This window comes from Squalius cephalus (genome assembly GCF_949319135.1).
Source record: "Squalius cephalus genome assembly, chromosome: 5".
Taxonomy (NCBI): Eukaryota; Metazoa; Chordata; class Actinopteri; order Cypriniformes; family Leuciscidae; genus Squalius; species Squalius cephalus.
In genome coordinates, this window is record NC_137126.1 from 24289313 (window position 1) to 24310056 (window position 20744).

At 37.2% G+C, this 20744-nt stretch overlaps 3 protein-coding genes across 3 annotated transcripts; 2 read left to right on the forward strand and 1 right to left on the reverse strand.

Annotated features, from left to right (window-relative positions):
* The first annotated feature begins 12 nt into the window (after positions 1-12).
* On the forward strand, positions 13-9507 carry mccc2 (methylcrotonyl-CoA carboxylase subunit 2). Its single transcript, XM_079872390.1, has 17 exons — positions 13-266; positions 682-748; positions 880-964; positions 1077-1178; positions 1875-2002; positions 2107-2219; positions 3358-3471; positions 3555-3619; positions 3706-3805; positions 3903-3998; positions 4083-4155; positions 4255-4331; positions 4714-4780; positions 5589-5745; positions 7157-7271; positions 7443-7528; positions 8621-9507. The coding sequence occupies exons 1-17, from the start codon at positions 129-131 to the stop codon at positions 8736-8738; spliced, it is 1701 nt and encodes a 566-aa protein (XP_079728516.1). The 5' UTR covers positions 13-128; the 3' UTR covers positions 8739-9507.
* Positions 9508-9863: 356 nt separating this feature from the next.
* On the reverse strand, positions 9864-10946 carry hspb11 (heat shock protein, alpha-crystallin-related, b11). The gene is made up of 5 exons (XM_079872392.1): positions 10693-10946; positions 10488-10594; positions 10309-10377; positions 10179-10222; positions 9864-10083 (listed from the first exon to the last, which is right to left on the reverse strand). The coding sequence occupies exons 1-5, from the start codon at positions 10782-10784 to the stop codon at positions 9991-9993; spliced, it is 405 nt and encodes a 134-aa protein (XP_079728518.1). The 5' UTR covers positions 10785-10946; the 3' UTR covers positions 9864-9990.
* A 143-nt stretch (positions 10947-11089) lies between these two features.
* On the forward strand, positions 11090-16187 carry smn1 (survival of motor neuron 1, telomeric). The gene is made up of 9 exons (XM_079872391.1): positions 11090-11354; positions 11636-11707; positions 11817-11936; positions 12014-12220; positions 12310-12471; positions 14566-14640; positions 14772-14882; positions 14984-15047; positions 15246-16187. Exons 1-8 carry the CDS (start codon positions 11307-11309, stop codon positions 15035-15037), a joined length of 849 nt encoding a protein of 282 aa, XP_079728517.1. The 5' UTR covers positions 11090-11306; the 3' UTR covers positions 15038-15047; positions 15246-16187.
* The last annotated feature ends 4557 nt before the right edge of the window (positions 16188-20744 follow it).

Consider the following 20744-nt stretch of genomic DNA (forward strand, 5'->3'; position numbering starts at 1 on the left):
CCCTATTCCACCAGTTTTCATTGGCTGTTCAAAGGGGAGGGTAGCAAACCTTCCAGCGTTAACCGTTTGCTGTCAGAGGACATTGCTTGCTGAGTTCGTCCTTAGACCTGTCAGTTAGAGGATGAATCATGATTCTGCACTATGCTAGACCGGTGGTTTCACTCATTCGGAGCAGGAGTGTAAATGTTGCCATTTCCAGGCTATATCATGCGGATAAAGTTGCAACAGTGGGCTCGCAGCCCGACTCACAGTCTACGGTTTTTCAGGTAGGCCACATATGAAGCCTTGGACTCAAGTTACTGCGGCCAGCCGGCAGTGGGGATTCATCTGCTGCAGCAGTTGTGCATGTCCTTGTGCACTTATTTAAAGAGACAATGACATAGTCCGTATAATACACACAAACAATAGACGAGTAAACTTTCATTTGCACCTTGCACTAACCGGTCAGATTTGTTACTATACTTTATGTAACTATATGTTTCTGCTTTTGATATGATATACAGTATGCTAAAATATTGTTATTTTGTCACCACTGACTGTGAACTGTCTGATGATGATGAGTCTGGTGACATTAAACCATACTATATTAAACCATACTTAAGATTTCAGTCACGTTCTGATTATTTATATTATAAACTTTGAATATAGTAATTTACTAACTAGAAATCTTTCACACTGTAGGAAAATTATGAGCGAATGCAAGCACTGGTGAAGGAGTTGAAGGACAGAGCAGAGAGGATCAAACTTGGTGAGCAAGTTGAAAGTATTTACTGTGATACCACAAAACACAGCCTATGAAGCCATTACATAGGGGTAGTTTATGGCAGCTTTAGCACATTTCTTTGCACCAATGTTTACAAAACATTGCCATTTTCAAAGGTGGAGGAGAAAAAGCGAGAAACCTACACACATCCAGAGGAAAGCTCCTGCCTCGGGAACGCATCGACAGACTGTTGGATCCTGGGTAAAAACAAACTCACTGTTATAAAAAAAAACTAAAATGTCATCATTACAATGTTGTCCATTCAGACTGTTTTCATGCTGAACTTGTTTTTTGTTTGTTTGTCTGAATGCAGATCTCCTTTTCTTGAGTTTTCCCAGTTTGCTGGTTATCAGTTATATGGTAAGGAGGAAGTTCCTGCAGGAGGCATAATCACTGGTATCGGTCGAGTCTCAGGGTGAGGAACATACAATTAAATCAACAGCCCCTTTCACACATTAAAGCCAGTCAGTCAGTTAGCATTAAATTACCAGATCTACTTTTCTGGCGAATGCACAAATGTGCTGTTCACACAAACGACTTTGTTGCGTCTTTTTACCAATAGATACCATTTACACATCAGTACCAAAGTACCGGTAAACTCTGTGATGTCAATCAACGGAATTTACCTTTAAAAACTGCAATGTTCTCTTCATCCGCCTGGATGAGAAGCGCTTTAGTTTCACTTTCTACTTCTGAGTGACATGCATAGGGGGATGATCACATAGAATGCGATTTTGCTCTTAAAAACACATGATGTATAATACTGTAGTTACTAACAGTTACTAGGCTATAGTGCACTATAGTATATGCAGCGCAGCGGTCAGACGTCCGTCTAGTGCATGTTTACATAGATGTGCTCATACTGGTAATCCTATTCTTTGTTCAAACACACCATCAAACTGGGAATATACTGGTAATGTTACAGCTTCTCATAGCAGAAAATTGCTAGAACAGATTTATTTGTATTTTTGAAAAGGTCCTGTTCACACACATGATCTCTAAATGGTAATTTACCAGTAAAGACTGTATGTGGGAAAGGGGCTAATATGCATGCATTGATAATGCTGTGCAAGAGTTAATGGTTTATACATCCTGCCTGTGTACCTCACAGGGTGGAGTGTATTATAGTTGCGAATGATGCTACTGTCAAAGGTGGAACCTATTATCCGGTTACTGTGAAGAAGCACCTGCGTGCCCAAGAGATTGCACAGCAAAACCATCTACCATGCATATACCTGGGTGAGTTCTTTCAGAGGTTTCAAATTCAGTACAGAACAACATTTTTCTATGCTTTCATTTGTTATGTTAGGTGTTGAGATTCACTCTGATCTGTTTTTCTATAGTGGATTCTGGAGGAGCCAATTTACCCAGACAGGCCGACGTGTTCCCAGACAGAGATCACTTTGGACGCATCTTCTTCAACCAGGCCCGCCTTTCCTCGGAGGGAACTGCACAGGTCTTTTTTTATGTGAAATTTCTATTTACATATTAGCCTGTGGTAGTCAACCCTCAGTAACTGTTGTTTTTATTGAAGAACGTACAGGATCAGAATCTTGGATCTTCTGGAATCAGTAGTTTAATTTAATATGTCAACATTATCAGTTTCTGTTAAAGAGTCATGAAACCCCCTGTTTCAGCAGCAGTCAGTTCTCAACACAGTTTTAAAAAAATTCTACAAAAGTGAGTGTGGTTACGCTGCGGAGTGGAAGGGAAAGAGGGGAGACTTCCAACACAGCAACGGCTTCTGATTCAGACAGTTTTATTTCGCTCTCATTAAAAGCATCACAGCTTCCCACAAATGCACGCTGCAAAGTACCATTGCATGCAACAAAATATACACATGGTTTTGTAAGCCCACAGTAAATTACACCAATATATACATATTCTGTGACAGTTAAAATTGAATGCACAGCCATTCGCATTTGTTATCTGCATTGAAAATATCTATCTATATATATAAATTACAGCATTTTTATAAGCCGTTTGATCGGTTAAAGGGCCGTAAAGTCGGGTTACACTCAACAGTGTGGATGAATCGCGTTTTTTCGAAGATTCAGGATCTATTGAAGAGAACTTACCCAGAAACTCTTGCAAAGCGAAAACAAACACTTGTTTTTGATCCATTAATGCATCTCTCACTTACTCTATGTGATCATCTCACTGTTAGAAAACTAATTTAAACCCAGAAGATGAAAATAGCGCAAAAAGGTTTAAAAAATAACTAGTTTTCTCCTATAATCAAAATTAACGGATGGTAGCATTGACTTCTATGATATCAACACGCTAACTGTTAAAAACTCAGAAAATTTGGTTTAGTGTTTCATGACTAGTGTTTTTAAAAAAAACAGCGTTATCATAAATGCAGAAAAAAAGTTTCCTTTTGCTTAATTGTATATATAACAATGTGACGCTTTTGAAACAAAAAGGCTGAGAACCATTGATACTTATAAACCATTTGTGTATATATAACCATAAGCAAATATAAAATGTTGTTTGGTAATTTACATGTCATATGGCAGTTTGCTGCTTTCATACATCTATCTCAATGGGAGCTGATGCATTGTGATACATCAATTTTACCTGTTATCTTTCAGATTGCTGTTGTGATGGGCTCCTGTACTGCAGGCGGAGCCTATGTGCCTGCGATGGCTGATGAGAGCATCATAGTGCGCAAACAAGGGACCATTTTTCTGGGTGGACCACCACTGGTATGTGTTAATGTCCCCAGGAGTGCAATATGACTGGCTGCTCATGTTTAGCAATGGTAAAAGTCCATCTGTGTATTTAACAGGTAAAAGCTGCTACTGGTGAAGAGGTGTCTGCTGAAGACCTGGGAGGTGCAGACCTTCACTGCAGGTTAGAGAAACACTTGTATTTTCACATAAACACTTGGTTTGAGCTTGATTGGCCTTATGGGTTTTGCAACATTTGTGTCTCTTCAGGAAGTCAGGTGTAACTGATCATTATGCCCTGGATGATAATCATGCCCTTCATCTAGCTCGAAAAGCCATACGGAGCTTGAACTACAAGAAGAATCTTGATGTGAGGACACAGCTGCACTCCTGATAGATGTTCAATCTGTCTGATGTTTTTTATGACTTGATGCTGATCGTCTTGAACTTGCCCCACTGTTCATAAGGTTACTGTGGAACCTCCTGAGGCTCCTCTGTTTCCTGCCGATGAGCTATATGGTATTGTGGGGGACAACCTCAAACGCAACTTTGATATTCGAGAGGTATTGGTCACTTTATCACTGGAATTCAAGCCTATTCAAATGTTGCCTCAATAGATAGAACTTAAAGGCAATTATGAATTTTAGGTTATCGCTCGTATTGTTGATGGCAGTAAATTTGATGAATTCAAGGCATTCTACGGAGACACACTCATCACAGGTGGATGTTTTTTTTTTCATTAGTCATTAATCGTTATTTTTGGATTTCGGCATTGATTTCTTACTTCCTTTGTACTGGATTCCTTCATTTGCTTTTTAGGTTTCGCACGGATATTTGGCTACCCTGTGGGAATTATTGGCAATAACGGTGTGCTGTTCTCAGAATCTGCAAAGAAGGTGTGCATCTCCTGATCATTGTTCTGACTTTTCATGCATAAAGTTCATGAGAATAATGTCTTTTGCACTATAGACTCTGTGCACGATCACTTCCGCATTCAACCTCAGTGGCCAACGCAACTTCTGGTGCAGCGCACTGTGTATGGAAACTGAGAAAAAAAATCTATAGTTAAATACTTCACATAAAATTGAAAATTCATAATTTACTCTTGAATCTTGAATCATGCATGTTTTTTTGTGTGGAAGCCCAAGTAGCAGCATCTTCCAGATTGCTCTATTTTCCATACAATGAAAGTGGATAGACTATATATTTTGAAATGATTACTAGAAATTTCTGGAAACATGTTTTCAGAATCTTTTTTTTGTTGTTGTTGTTTAATAGGCAACTCATTTCATTGAGCTTTGCTGTCAGAGAAACATTCCACTCCTCTTTCTTCAAAATATTACAGGTCAGTATTATGCATACTTCATCTGAATGTATAGGCTACATTTAATGTTACAAAACAGTGCTCTGATTCTGAAAGAGTCAGCATAGAAACATATTAGGGATGCAACTAAATGAAAATTCTTGTTAATATAATGAATATATTTTCGCAATTTTCACCATTGCATAAATTAAATGGTCAAAATGTGATTTTCACTATCTTGTCTTGCTTTTCAAAGAAAAAAAAAATTACAAAACTATTTAAAAATATTTAACATTGAAAATTTACATTTTAACATGTAAACATTTATTTAACAACTTTTGTTGCTTGATTAACATTAATGACACAGACAGGTATTTAAGTCCGCTGTCACTTTAAGACCGAATGCTTGGATCTACTAGTAATACAGTATACTGACACATATCCGTTTTTCACCGAGCGGTTAAGCCATAACCGACTGTATTTACGTAAGATACTACACATGATAGGCATTTTGACAACTGTGTCTGTATTTGACCATTCAGGCGCATAGAGAAGTTTATTTGGGATTGCGCGCTGTCTGAGAGAATGCTTTTGGTGCGCGAGACCGCAACTTCTTTTTTCACAACTGTGCATAATAACTTGATTAACTCTTTTTGAAGATCCTGTTTGCTGCATTCATAAAGCATGCGCGCCTCAGGCTCTCACTCTATGCTGGTTGCCATTTTATCACGTCATCAAAACTGAATAATTTTGGTTGCCAAACATTTGGTGCATCCCTAAAACATATGTATGCCTAGTGAAATTGCTACTGCCATACATTCATGATGTTCTCTGTTACTCTTTTTATCAGGCTTCATGGTTGGCAGAGAGTATGAAGCTGGAGGTATTGCTAAAGATGGAGCTAAAATGGTGACCGCTGTAGCCTGTGCCAATGTGCCTAAGATTACCGTCATCATCGGAGGATCGTATGGTGCGGGAAACTATGGCATGTGTGGCAGAGCCTATAGGTAAGCGTTATTAATAGTGAACATTATTTCCTAGACTTGCACCTGCTCAAAGGTACAGCACTAAAAACATGCTCAAGGCATCCAGTTGACGTCAGAACGTAGGGCTGGGCAATAAAACGGTATCGGTATTTATCGACGGTACACCATTGTCGGTAACGATAAAAAAAAGATTTCGATATAGCGCTCTATTTTCATTCAAATGAGCACATCGCCTGAAGATCGTAGGGGCCGTTCACATATCGTGTCTAAAAACGCGTGGAAAGACGTCAACTGTCTCCTTCTTTTCAAAGCGCTTGCGCTCCCGTGGCGTCTGTCGTTTCTATGCATTCATGAACTGCGCTCTCCACATCATGTTGACTGAAGGTGCGGAACGAAACTGCGCTACTCATTATGTTGTGCTGACCGTTTATCAGTTTGGACCAATGTCAGTGCAGCGCGAGCCGATCTTATTCAAGTGACATGTTACTACACGGCGCTAAGAGATTGCTAAAGAAATCCTTTGAATTCTCCACTGAAGTAATAACATCGCTGCAAGATCTAGTGAGAAGCTTTCAAATTTCTCTGTTATTAACAGATCAAACAGCGCTGACGTGGAAACCAGGAGAAACATTGCGCCATGAATGAACTAGTTATAGGCTTAAAGTCCACAGATCAGCAACATTCACCATGGATTTAATGTCGTAACACTAACTGTAACCATGGAAGTTTGGCAGGAATAGTAAAATGCTTTCAAGTACGTCATATCTTTTTCCAGCACTTCAAAACTCAAATATTATTAAATCATGTTATTTATTTTTTAATGTGATGACCAAAACATTATTTGTTCATCCTTCAAAGATTACCCCATTAATAAAACTAAAAGTTTCAGATGTAGAAAAATTTCTCTTTTAATAAATAGTAAAAAAAAATCAAGGAAATTTCTCTGCTATTTCTTTCTCTTTGCTGTATTGAAAACGTACCGAACCGTGACACCACTGTTGTATCGAACCGAACCATGAATTTTGTGAACCGTTACACCCCTACTTATTACAGATGCTGATCTACCTCAAAGTTTGCCTCGATTGTTCTACGTTTACACTTTTACATTGCTCACATTTTGTAACATTTTAAGTTCAAGAGTTTCTTTAACACTTACTTTTTTATCTTAATATAAGACATAAAGAAGATATTTTTGTTTACATATTTTGTTTTTGACTGCTAAAACTAATATAATTTGTTGTTTGCCTTAATAACGTGGATTAAAAAAAAAAACTGTGGTTTAAATTCAAACTTTTCTACTTGTCTTTTAAAAAAAAAAAAAGTTCTAAAAAATGTCAATAATTATCGATACCGAACGATATGAAACATAATATTGTGATTATTTTTTTAGCTATATCTCTCAGCCCTAGTTGACCCTATGTGCACCTTGCAGCCCCAGGTTCCTGTACTTGTGGCCTAATTCACGCATCTCTGTGATGGGAGGAGAGCAGGCAGCCACTGTGCTGGCAACCATAACTAAGGATCAAAAAGCCAGGGAAGGAAAAGAGGTAAGAATCAAACAGAGGATATTTACTTCATCTTTTATCAGTCTTAATACATCTAGGGCTTGTTTTCTTTCTCTTACAGCTTATTTTTTTCTGAGAGTTTTAAAAAACGTTTGTTTCTGAGAAAAGCATATAGATTATGTATCTCAAGTAAATAATCTGTTTATTTTCCAGTTTACCCCAGAGCAGGAAGCTGCAATGAAAGAGCCAATTATCAAACGCTTTGAGGAGGAGGGAAACCCATATTATTCCAGTGCCAGGTAACTAGATAGACATGTAGATATGTATGTTTGAATTGCCAGGGTTGCAAACTTGTCATCTTTCAGCGAAATTTTGCGTTTTTAATCCAAAATAGGTCATTTGTGTGAATCGTGTGGATCTGATGTAGTCACAATGTAAATAAGAGATTCATTGTGCAGTATGTAGTAGGGCTGCACAATTAATCACAATGAAACCACATCCAATTTGGCAAAGGCTGCGATTATTTTATGTGCAGCTTGTCAGTACAGAACGGCTGATCAGTAGTAAATGCTACTCGAATGAAGGGAAAAAGAAAGTTCCCTTCATCTAAATGGCATGAGACTTTATGACTTTTCCTACACTCACTATACTTTATTTGATAAATCCAAAAGCAAAGCATGGGAAAAGAACTATAGGCCTATGAGGGAGTGGAAATGGGTTAATGAGCTAAGGAGTGAGCCTCTGCAGCCATCTACTGGTTATAATAGTCATTTTATGTCATTTTCATTTTAAAAGTGTGTTTGTTTTCCACCAGGTGACAGAAATAGTTCATTAAAGCATGGCAGGTTTTCCATGTTATTTCCATGTGTAGATCTCCTTTAAAGTGAAAATATAATGTCTAAAAATATTATTTAAAAAAAAAAAATTGTATTGTCTGGGGTCCAAACATACAAATTTTATGCCACAGAGGGTTAAAGGGGGTGCGTTACAATGGAAATTGGGTTGGACGGGGTGTCACATCGTTGTCACCTTTGATTTTTGCCTTAACTGTGTGATGCACTACCGTTAAAAAGTTTATGTTTTTGAAAGAAGTCTCTTTTGCTCACCAATATTTTATATTTCATACATAATGTTCAAGCATATATAAAAAATTTTTTTTTTTTTTTTTGGTCACCTTTGAGCAGTTTAATGCATCATTGTTGCATTAAAAGTATCTGTTTCTTTTTTTTAAAACTAAAACAAAAAAATCTTATCTGGTCCTAAAATTGTAATGTTAGAGTGTGTATCATTGCCAGACAACAAAGGCCTATTCTTTTTTTTTTTTTTTCTACTACTCTGTCACTGTGCCATGTCTATTTTTAACTTTTGTTGCACTTCCTCTAACTATCCAGATTGTGGGATGATGGAATCATTGACCCCGCCGACACTCGCCTTGTCCTGGGCTTGAGTCTGAGTGCTGCTCTCAACGCCCCCACACAGAAAACTCGCTTTGGTGTCTTCAGAATGTAAATCTGGTTTTGTAAAGATTAGACATTTAGATTTAAATCAGTTTCCTCTGTCTTCTGGGCAGTACACACTAACTTTATAAACTTGTTTTGTCTTTGTATGTTTGACAACATTAAAATATGTAAAGCCAATCATTGAGTGTTGTGTCGTATTCTCAAAGATGTTCTTGTTGTTTTGTACTCTTGATGTGTAGGACAGTACATCACATAACATTGGCTGGTGTAAGAACAGAAAAGTAAGCGCATGTTTTGTATGTTTTTTTTGTTTTTGTTTTTTAAGGTAGAGGCATTAAGTGTGCCTGTATTTGTTTAGTTTTTTAACAATTATCTGGTTTTACAATTACATGGTTCTACATCTCTTTTATGGGCCATTTACACTACAAACTGTACTTTTTGTGCATTGTGGCCATTCATTTACACGACAACGGCATTTTAGGGGCCTGAAAACGAAAACTTTTAAAATCAGGTTGCACGAGTGCACGTGCTTGGAAAAAAATACCGTTACTGTCTGTGAAAACAGTGGCGTGTAGTAAAGTGACCTCGCCATCTACTGGCCTGGCATGCACGATACAGCGTTTTTAGTTTTTGCAGCTCCATGTGAACGGGGATCATTTTGACAACATTGTCGACTACGCGAAAAATGTAAAGGAACAACTTTTCCGTTTTTAGTACACCATTATCGTGTAGACATACCTTAAGTATACTGTTAATAGTTTAAAGTCAAAGGTATTGTTTATGTAGATTACATCACTGCTATTAAACAAAACTATATCAAAATCAATCATATATATTTTTTTTTATTCAGTTTACTTAAATTCAGCGTTCTCTCTGGAAATCACCATACAGCACTGTGTGAACATATGTTTCAGTGTAATTTTAGTATTATTTATTTGATAAAATTTTTAGTTTAGGTTTTAGTAAATCTTATGTGCTTTTCTCATTTTGTTAAAATATTTCTACATACATAGCTTTATATTTATTACATTTTTTGTTTTAGTAATTTTAGTACTTCAAAATCATTTCAGTTAGTTGCTAAAGCAACATTTCTATTTTTTTATGCAATATATTTTATTTCAATGAACAAAAACTAGTTTTAATAGTTTGTTAACAACACTGTAGGAGACATATTAAACAACAGAAATTATGAAAAGGTTTATTTGTTGAAAAGAATATAGTGATACAGTTTAATTTTAAAACAAGCATTTAAGTTACTTCATGTGAGTTTACAAAAGGACATAACAGATGTGGAGATCATCTCATGATTGTACACTAACTTTGTGTACAGAGACAAAATGGTCATATCCAGACAATATGAGGAACCGCAAATGTGTTGTGTTTGATACATTAACCTGGAGAGAAAAGAAAGAAAAAACATCTGAGATCTTGGTTTTGAGTGTCTTACTGTATCTGGAGATTAAAATCTTTGAGATGTAGCCTAACTCACAGAAATATCATTGGCCTGTAGGCTGCCCTCTGTTTGCTCAAACTCTGAAACAAACAATATTCGCGTGAACGAAACTCAAAAGATTCGAGGAAGGGAAATAACATGTTTTCAGACCTAACGTTAACGTTACCTGTGTCTGCAACCGCTTCAAATTTATCAGCATCCTCTGATGTGCCCTTTTCTATTCTCAGCCTTTTAACTGAAATGAAATAGAAATGTGAAGACATTACAGTGTGTTATTATTACCATATTAGAGACAGATAACGTTAGCGTTGCATATGAATGCGTGCGTTTATAAGGTGTATTTACTGTTGTAGCTGTTAATGGAAACAGTGAAAATGTTCATGTTATCTGGAAAGCGGATGATAAACTCTTGCGGAAACATGCCAGTTGAAATCCAGAACGTCTCTGTTTTTCTATAGAAATAAATCAAATGCATCGGTTAACGTTACATCAAAAGTTATTGTTGTGGTAACATTAAGTTAGCTGTTTTTTCTTCCAGCAATCTACAGACCCGTCGATAATGTTCTCCGGTGGATGATTCTCATCGCTTGATATAGCCAGCACAACCTGGGCTCCGTATGAACTTAAAGCAGCATCCAGCATTATGAACTTTAGATATTATACAGGTAGATATATGTCAGAGGCAGGATTTTCACGTTGAGGCAATCCGAGTTGCCAAGCAACATGTAACGTTAAGCCCGATGTGTCTCTGACTCATTTCCGCGAATCGGTTCATGCGAACAGTTTGTTTTAAAGAACCGGTTCAAAAGCAAATTCAGCTGTTATATTTTTTCTTGACGTATTTTACTTAGTGTTCAACGCATTGTCTGTGACAGTAGCAATATGCATCATGTATCCCAGTTCGTTTTAGCCGTGATTCTGATCATAAACAAAGTAATTTAGAAACGTAAACAGTTTTTTTTTTTTGTTTTTTTTTGCACAGAACCCACCAGCCAAATCCGCGGTTCACTCCTGATGGCTGCTCGGTTCACTATCGAACGTCGTTCACGAATTGGACATCGCTAGTGTCGCATGATTTGAGCGTCATCAGCTGCTGGCATACATCAGTGGCGCACGTTGCACTTGGGAAATATTTTGCTATACGGTTTTATATTTAAAATACTCATGGCAAATGGTGCGGAAGATGTCATATTTTGTCGTGGGACGGGCAATGTGAGTATTGAACCATTTTAAAAGAGAATTTACGATGTAAGATTTAGCTAGACTCGCATGTATTTTAGATTCGTATTAAAATACCCGATTCTTTTGCTCGATAGGTAGCATTTTGTGGGCTGCACATTTAGTCCAATAGTTCTAGTTTGCGGTTTTTGCGTTCTTTGACTTTGTGGTTTTGGTCTTACAATCAGTTGGAATAACAACGTCCAACAAAGATGTAACGTTAGCATAAAGCATGCAGAGGAGTTCAGTGGTTCATGATCTCTTTTTTTCCCCAGAGTGATGATTCTGACATCTGGGATGATACAGCTTTGATTAAAGCATATGATAAAGCGGTTGCGTCGTTCAAGGTAATGACGCTTCAGAGAGGTGCGACTTTGCAGCTGATACAATGCCGTTTACTTTGCTTCTTCAGTAACCCTGCTGTTATTTTGCTCCCGTTCCTCCTCAACTCACCAGAATGCATTGAAAGGAGAGGACAGTGTGACACCTCACAAAAAAGATAACCCTGGAAAGAAGCGGAAAAACAACAAAAAGAGCAAAAGCAGAAAAAGATGTAACGCGGCACCTGATAAAGAGGTAATCTCGAACAGCGTCAGTGCTTGAGTTCATTTGGAGTTCCAAATAATACAGGTGAACTGAAATGTGTTACACAGTGGCAGGTTGGGGACTCCTGTTATTCTTTCTGGTCTGAAGATGGGAACTTGTACACTGCTACTATTTCCTCAATCGATCAGGAGAAGGGCACCTGTGTGGTCCTCTATACTGATTATGGTAATGAGGAGGAGCAGAACCTCAGTGACCTTCTGACAGAGGCATCAGATTTGGATGAAGACACTCAGAAAACTGCAGATGGATGTGGAGTATGACATTGCTATCATTTAGACACTGTAGTCGTTTAAGAGATTAATGATGCAGGTGTTTAATCTTCTATTCACTTGCCTAAATGCAGGTCAAGGAGGCTGAGTCTTCGACAGAGGAGAGTGATCGATCTTTTACCCCACAGCAGTCCGGTCATGGGAAGCACAAATCTAAAGGCAGATCTCCCATGGGACCTCCATCGTGGATTCCTGGTTTCCCACCTGGACCCCCACCTGGACCTCACTTCCAAAAGGTGAATGTTAAAAATAGGTCAATAGTCCCTTTACAGTTATTTCTATCATACAAATACATTTGTAGGTTTAAAATTCTAAATAAGGCACATCTAATGTCCAACAATAAATATTTTAGCATATATATATATATATATATATGTATATATGTGTGTGTGTGTGTGTGTGTGTATATATATGTATATATATATATATATATATGTACTTTATTATGTCTTTCAATTCAAACACATTTAACACAATTATACACATAGTTATTTAGTTAATGTAGGCTAATATGTATTGCTTTATTTTATAGAATATTCTTTAATTTTAGAGTTGCACATATCTTTTCAAAATGTATGTTTGCTCTTAATTTCACGTTATCCTCTCCATAATGTACTGTATAAACTAAATCTAACCAAACATTCTTGCTTTCTCCAAAAAAACAATTATTGCTTTAAAAGCTGTAATTCTCAGCATTCTAAATAAGCATAAGTCATCTTTGTTAAGTAGCTTAAGTCCTAAACCCAAAACTATATTTTGTATCTTTATTATATTTGGTTTCTTAAATTCTTACCTGAATTACTTCTGTTCAATTTTTTTTTTTTTTAAGTATAAAATATGAGTGTAATGAGCTATAAGTTCACTGCAACTTATCCTAAAGATAAATTATTATAATAATTAGAAGTTATTTCTGGTGTTATAAAATATCGCATAGCCTATTAATTTTCCAAGCAAAATATATATATTGGTCAGAATTATTGCGCTCCTATTTGGCGCGCATGCATGCAGCAGCGCTCGTTCACTGTGAAGTTTAGCAGCAAAATGGAAATATTTGCACGACTTTCTAAGATTTACAGATGGAGAATATTCCTGTGAAATGTAAGTTTTGCAAACACCATGTCTCAAAACGCATAAAACAGCACAAAATATACGCGGAGACGTATATCGGGAGACCTTGGGGGCCATTCAACTGGCCCACGACGACCAATCCACTTTCCAGGAAACTGTTCATCTAGGAATGCTCGGACCTGGCACCCATAATGTGGTGGTGCACCATCTTGCTGGAAAAACAAAGGGAACGACTCAGGGAAAAACTCCTAGATGAACAGTTTCCTGGAAAGTGGATTGGTCGTCGTGGGCCAGTTGAATGGCCCCCAAGGTCTCCCGATCTGACCCCCTTAGACTTTTATCTTTGGGGTCATCTGAAGGCAATTGTCTATGGTGTGAAGATACGAGATGTGCAGCACCTGAAACTACGGATACTGGATGCCTGTGCTGGCATTTCTCCTGCGGTGTTGCTATCAGTGTGTGAAGAGTGGGAGAACAGGGTTGCATTGACAATCCAACACAATGGGCAGCACATTGAACACATTTTATAAGTGGTCACTCAGAAACTTGTAAATAACTCATGAACGAATAAAGTTACGTTGAAACCAAGCACACCATTGTTTTTCTTGTGACATTACCAATAAGTTTGATGTGTCACATGGCCCTCTTCCTATTGAAAAAACAAAAGTTGTATCCAAGATGGATGACTTCTAAATGGCCACCATGGTCACCACCTATCTTGAGGAGTTTGCCCCCTCACATATACTAATGTGCCAAAAAACAGGACTTTAATATCACCAACCATTCCCATGTTATTACGGTGTATCCATATAAATGGCCCACCCTGTATAATACCTTGTTATATTCAGCCTTGCAAAGGGATTCTCAGCTTGCCAGATAAGTAGCTTTTTCACACAAAAGATTAAAGATCCATTCACACCAAGAACAATAACTAAAAAGAACTATATTAGCATCCACACCAACGCACAGTAACATTCTGTTTAATAGAAGTAAATCGTCTGCCACTTTAAATACTCAAGCTCTTTAAAGTCGGGTTGATTCTGATTGGCTGTCAATGTTTTTGTCATTCATCAGCTGGAAAAAAAATCGTTCTGAAATTAAAGCGATCCCAACGATATCATTCCCCTGTGTTGTTATCGTTGCAGTGTGGACTTCCCTATGCTCATCGAATTAAAATGATTATTAAAACTTTATAGTTCTAGTTATCATCGCAATTATCGTCCTTGGTTTGAATGGGCCTTAAGACTCGGTTCTCTCTGTAGACGGATGGCAGACGATCAGAAGGTCCTGGACATTTCTTCCCTGGATGGCCTCCCATGATTCCACCCGGTCCCCCGGTAAGAAGCAGCTGGAGACCTTTCAGATCTGTTAACTTTTTCTTTCATGAAAAGTGATCTAGTAAAAACATTGACAGCTTTTCATGGGGCAAATTAACTTTTTATTTATTTATTTTTTATTGTTGGTCCAGATGATCCCACCGCCTCCACCAATGAGTCCAGACTCTCTAGAGGATGACGAGGCTTTGGGCAGTATGCTTATTTCCTGGTACATGAGCGGCTATCACACTGGATACTATTTGGTACAGTTATTCTTCTTGCTGTTCACAAACATCTTTTTGTGCACCTGGTTGTTTTTTATTATCAGAAAAATCTCTCTCAAACGTTTGTATCTCTTACACAGGGTTTAAAACAAGGTCGAGAGACAGCAGCATCTAAGAAGTCACATCGGAAATGAAGAGACAGCGGTTAGTTTTTCAGCCCTATAATTTCACAGATTGTTGCTAAAATCTTACCTTTCACAAATTACTTTAATTTTTTACTTATGGTGGAATTGGGTTGGGTAAATATACTACGGTGTGTAAATAATAAACCCAATATGTTAACATTTAAGTGTTTCTGGATTTTATGAATTTGACTGAATTATTACTTTTTTCACCATATAGAGCGACATATGAACCTGATGCTGCAGCAGATTTGATTCACTTTTCATTTTTTTGTATTCTTTGTAAATAAATAAATGAATTAAAAAGTAATTGTGTTCTTTTCCAAAGTGTGTTTAATAAAATATTTAATTCAGATTTCATTAAAGGGATGGTTCACCCAAAAATTGTCATTTACTCACTTTCGTGTTGTTCCAAACCTGTATGATTTTTGTTTTCTTCTGTTGATGCACGAAAGAAGATATTTTCATTTTGCAGTGATGTTAAAGTGAACCATCCCTTTAACATCTTTTTGCTGAATGTCACTGTTGTGGCTGATGCCACCTCCAATGTGTAAAATCATTTCATTACATAATTCTCAAATTCAAGGACATAAGAACTTGTCTTTATTATTTCAACCAGCCCATTTAAATTGTAATTGTAAATGTGATAACTTGTAATGTTTAATGTGGTTGTTCTCAACCCTGGGGCTTTAGATGACTTAAGATGAAACGAAAACAAGTATTATATTAAATGCAACTAAAAATCAAGCTATTTATTATTTTAATGTTAAAAAAGGAACCAGGGTTCCCACTGTATATATGAAGTTGCATCATTTTAAACGTGTGATTTCTAAACTTGGTAAAGTTATGTATTTTAAAATAAACCTCTATAAGACACTCAAGACTCACACATACATTTTACTATCAAGAGAAAATTCCCCAAATTGCTCTTGTCAGAATTCACTGTTCATTAAACTTATTTTACTGGATGGTAATACTTCTACTCCTTTGAGGTACTTGTTTTATTCGGTTTATACTTTAGAAAAGGTTTTAACCAAGTAAATCCAAATTTAGTTTTAAGGTTGTGAGAGAAAAAAAAAAGTTTTTTTGTTTGTTTTGTAACTAAACCTGGGTCTCACCATGAATATAGCCACAGAAGCTGGCATGGCATTAAAAGGGAATGAAAGAAAACTGTTTTTGACACTTTTTATAATGAATATACAACATTGGGGGTCCATGGAGTTGTCTAATATAAGTTGACATCTCTCTTGTTTAACAAAGCCTTCCTTTTCATCAAATATCTGCAATGGACCTTAATTTGTGGTGGTTTATTTTCTGTGAAGTCCATTCTAGAAGACTGATGTCCTCATCATCTGGCTGTATAGGCCTCAGGTTGCATTGGATCCAAAGCTGGAGCTGGTGCCATCTCTGTTAACCTTGGTATTAGAATTCCAAGACACAAACAGGAAAGCAAATGCAAAATATTAGCGTAGCTGCTGTTCATATTACTTTCAAGATTATCTTGGGAATTTGTGGCAATTCCGGCAGACTAATGTGAATTACTGAATTTGGTCTTTATCCTCTCTCTCTCTCTCTCTCTCTCTCTCTCTCTCTCTCTCTCTCTCTCTCTCTCTCTCTCTCTCTCTCTCTCTCATGGCTGTAAAGTTCTTAAAGGAGAAGTTCACTTTTAAAATGAAAATTCTGTCATCATATACTCACCCTCTTGTTGTTTCAAAGCTGTATGAATTTCTTTCTTCTGCTGAACAGAAAGGAAGATATTTAGAAGAATGTCAGTAACCAGACAGTTTTTGGGTCCCATTGACTTCCATAGTAGGAAAAAAATATACTATGGAAGTCAATGGGACCCAAAAACTGTCTGGTTACTGATATTCTTCTAAATATCTTCCTTTCTGTTCAGCAGAAGAAAGAAATTCATACAGCTGTGAAACAACATGAGGGTGAGTATATGATCACAGAATTTTCATTTTAAAAGTGAACTTCTCCTTTAAGTAGAGGTCTCTGATTGATATGTATTTGTGACAGTGAAGTAGGAAGTGCATGTCTGCCTCAATCTGTCCTCTCCTGTCCTACAGTGAACACACACCCTTTGCTCTCTGGGTACCCAGCTCTTTCTGTGTCTGCCGGTCTCAATGGCTAGACTGTGCTCACTGAGCCGCTTGGTCATCAGTCTGCTTTGTGTCTCTGACTCTCTGAAGATATTCGTCTAATCCATCATTTGATTTTAGAGTTCGATAGAATTGTAATTTACTTTTTGGATACAGCCCTGCCGCACTCCTCTCTTCTGGGTGAATAATTCTGTATCTTTGTTGCCAATTCATAAAGCACATTTGTTGTTTGTGTACATTGATTTATAATGTCATAAACTTTACCCCCTACACCACTGCTTTTTTGCTTTTTTTTTTTTTTTAATTAACAATATAAGCATACAAATATTTTTCAGTTTTTGGTCTGTTTTACGTGTATATTGATAAGGGTGTAAATGTGGTCAGTAGTTCTGTGATTTGGAAGGAAGCCAATCTGACTCAGACTTTTTGTTCGTTAATAACAGGTCAGGAAAGTAGGAAAAATAAATAATAGAATTAGTTTTAACGGATTCAGTTCAGATTTTTGTCACAGGACTTTAATCATTTTTATTTGAGATTTGATACTTATGATTTTAAACAAGAAATTGAGGATTTGAAAAATGAATGTAAGATAAACGGAGAGAATGATTGTGTCCCTTTTGATGTGGGGGATGTGATAGCAGTTTTTTAAACAGTGTAAAATCAGGAAGGCACCTTAAAGATGAATGTACAGATATTAGATGACTTTAGACCTGTGGCGCTTACATCCTTGGTAATGAAATGTTTCGAAAAATTTGTTTAGAGAAATTATGCAAAGTACTTAGAGATCTCTAGATCCTCTTCAGTTTGCGTACAGGGCTAAACGAGGTGTAGATGATGCAGTAGCAGCTTTCTTACATTAGTACTTAAGCATTTAAGCCAAAAACATTGGTTAAATTACTATTTATTGATTTTTCATCTGCTTTCAACACCATTCAGCCACATATTTTAGTTGAGAAACTCATTAAAGAATTTGGGTTGGATTTTAATCTTGTAGGGTGGATTTTAGATTTCCTTGTGCAGAGAACACTGAGTTAAAGTAAATGACTGGGATTTTTTTTAATGGCTGGTATCATCTACTGGGTCACCTCAAGGATGTGTCCTCTCTCCTTTATTATTTATCTTGTACACGATTGTAAGAGTAGTTTTAGTAATGGGCATATCATAACATTTACTGATGATTCTGTAATTGTTAGCCTATTGAGTGAGGAGGATTCCATGCATGGTCCTGTGGTTGATGATTAAATTGTCTGGTGTCAGAATGCTTTTTTTTAACTTAAAGTTCTGAAAACTAAGGAGATGACTATTGACTTTAGCTCGAGGAGGACATATATTCAAGATAAGCAAAGTATTAATGGAGTGGGTATTCAGAGTGTTGAACCAGTATTTGGGTACTGTCTTAGATAACAAATTGACCTTTTCTCGAAATACTGATGCTTTGTGTAAGAGGGGGCAGCAAAGATTGCATTGTCTGCGGAAACTAAGGTAATTTAATGTGGATAAAACATTGATGTGTATGTTCTACAGATCCTACAGTATTGAGTCGCTGTTATCCTTTTCATTGCTGTGATTGTTTAATTCTCTGAATGTGAAAAATAAGAATTGTATTGAGAGGATTGTAAATCAGGGAAATAAAATAACGGGGAGGAAGCAGATGACTATGGCCCAGCTATATCATACAGGTTTTGGGTAAAGCCCAGAGCATATTGTTAGATGATTCGACCTCCTCCCTTCTGGCAGTCGGTACAGAACTCCGTTTTGTAAAACAAACTGGTTTAAAAATTAATTTATCCCCTCAGCTGTAAAGTTTTTAAACCTAAGGTAAATTCTTTTTTAGGATGAAAAGTGTGTAGTTTGTAGTGTATGTGTGTGTGTGTGTGTGTGTGTGTGTGTGTGTGTGTGTGTGTGTGTGTGTGTGTGTGTGTGACTTTGTCTTATGTGTATGCTTGTATGCTGCAACCAAATTGCCTTTGGGAAATGAATAAAGATGAACTGAAATGAACTGAACAATGATGGAGACAAGGCAGCGGCTTAGGAAACCAGAGGCGGCTTGACAGTTTGTGATGAGACGATGTAGTCTGATGTAGAGAAAAGCAAAATCCATAAATTCTACAAAAAAATGACAGGATCTAAAACCAAAAGAATCAAAACTCCAAACTTGCAGGAAACTAGAGAGAAAAATAAGAACTAAAAATCTAGAGAGAAACAAAAAGGCTTGAGAGACGGAGCAAAGACTGGAACTTGTCTTAGGGGAAAAAACGAGGACTAGACAAGGACTAAACAAGGGGGCGTGGTAACGGTAAACAAGGAGGCGGAACAAGAAGAGCACATGGCAAACACAAACAAAGACAAAGCCATGTACTGACACACAACACAAACATAGAGACATTAAACAAAGACAACACAGACAAGGCTGCCAGGGCAGAAACCTGACAGCAATGATATTTTCCAAATGTAATAAAAGAAATGTGTTTGGCCAGATCCTCCCTGTACCACACCAGAATTCCTCCCGAGTCTCGTCCACGACGGGCTGTACCTAATTTAACTAAGGGCACTATTTTTCAGAAATTCTGGGTCTGTGCTTTTGGAACCAAATTTTGAATTGAAGAATGAAGACCCTGAATATTCCAACAACTTATTTGAAATGAACGCTTGTTTTATAGCATAGCTACATTTCTAAAGTGGAATGCTGTTCTTGAAACATGAGAAATGTGGTTTTCAAAACATAAATTGCACTATTCTGTAGGTCTTTTAACTGTAGTGAATGAAGTAACAAGAAATCCTTTATTTTGTTCCTCAGATTGTAAGACTTTCAGATGTAAGTGAATCACATGCGTCTCACCATGATAAATACATGGTTCTTTACATTATGCTCCATACTTACTCTAAATCATGAGAAACAGCTTTTCACCATTAACTCGCAGAACCTCTGTTTTCTTGTTCTGTTCCTCCTTTCTTTCTGGTGCCACATCCACTTTCTCACCAAAGTCTTCACTTTTTTTTCTTTTGGTCTTGTGGTGGATATTTCCCCTACGCACCTGTCTTAAGTTTACCTGGGGCGTCTCCAGTCGACGCCCAAGCATCTACAGTCAACACTTTCAAAAAATTATACTCAGGTGAATTCACCTCTGACCGCGTTGGTTGACGCCTAAGAGTAGCTATTCTGACCGCATAAAATCAATGCCTTAGAATTATAGTTACCTGACCACAATCTAACCCCGCCTAAGAGTCTCACACTGAGTCGGACGGTGTCTTGTTCCTTTTTGAACACTATCACTTGGGAATAGAGTTGCAAAATTTAAGAATTTAAGGGAATTAACAGGAATTTATGGGAATAAACTGGGAATTTTCAAAGTTGAGGGTTGGCTCTTAATTCATAGGGAACTTAAATATAGTTGAGGAAAGTATATTTTAGCATAATCTTGACTAAAACAAACAGATGCCATTCAAATACACTTGAATATCCATGCCATTCCTCAATCACATGCACATAGCACACTGCTTACTGCATGGCTATTGAGACCACACCCCCTACTGGCACTGTGCATGCCTCCATCGCAATTAAGAGCTTGTGTTTTGGGTTAAGCTGCGTTGCTTTGACATTGTGGAAAATAGAA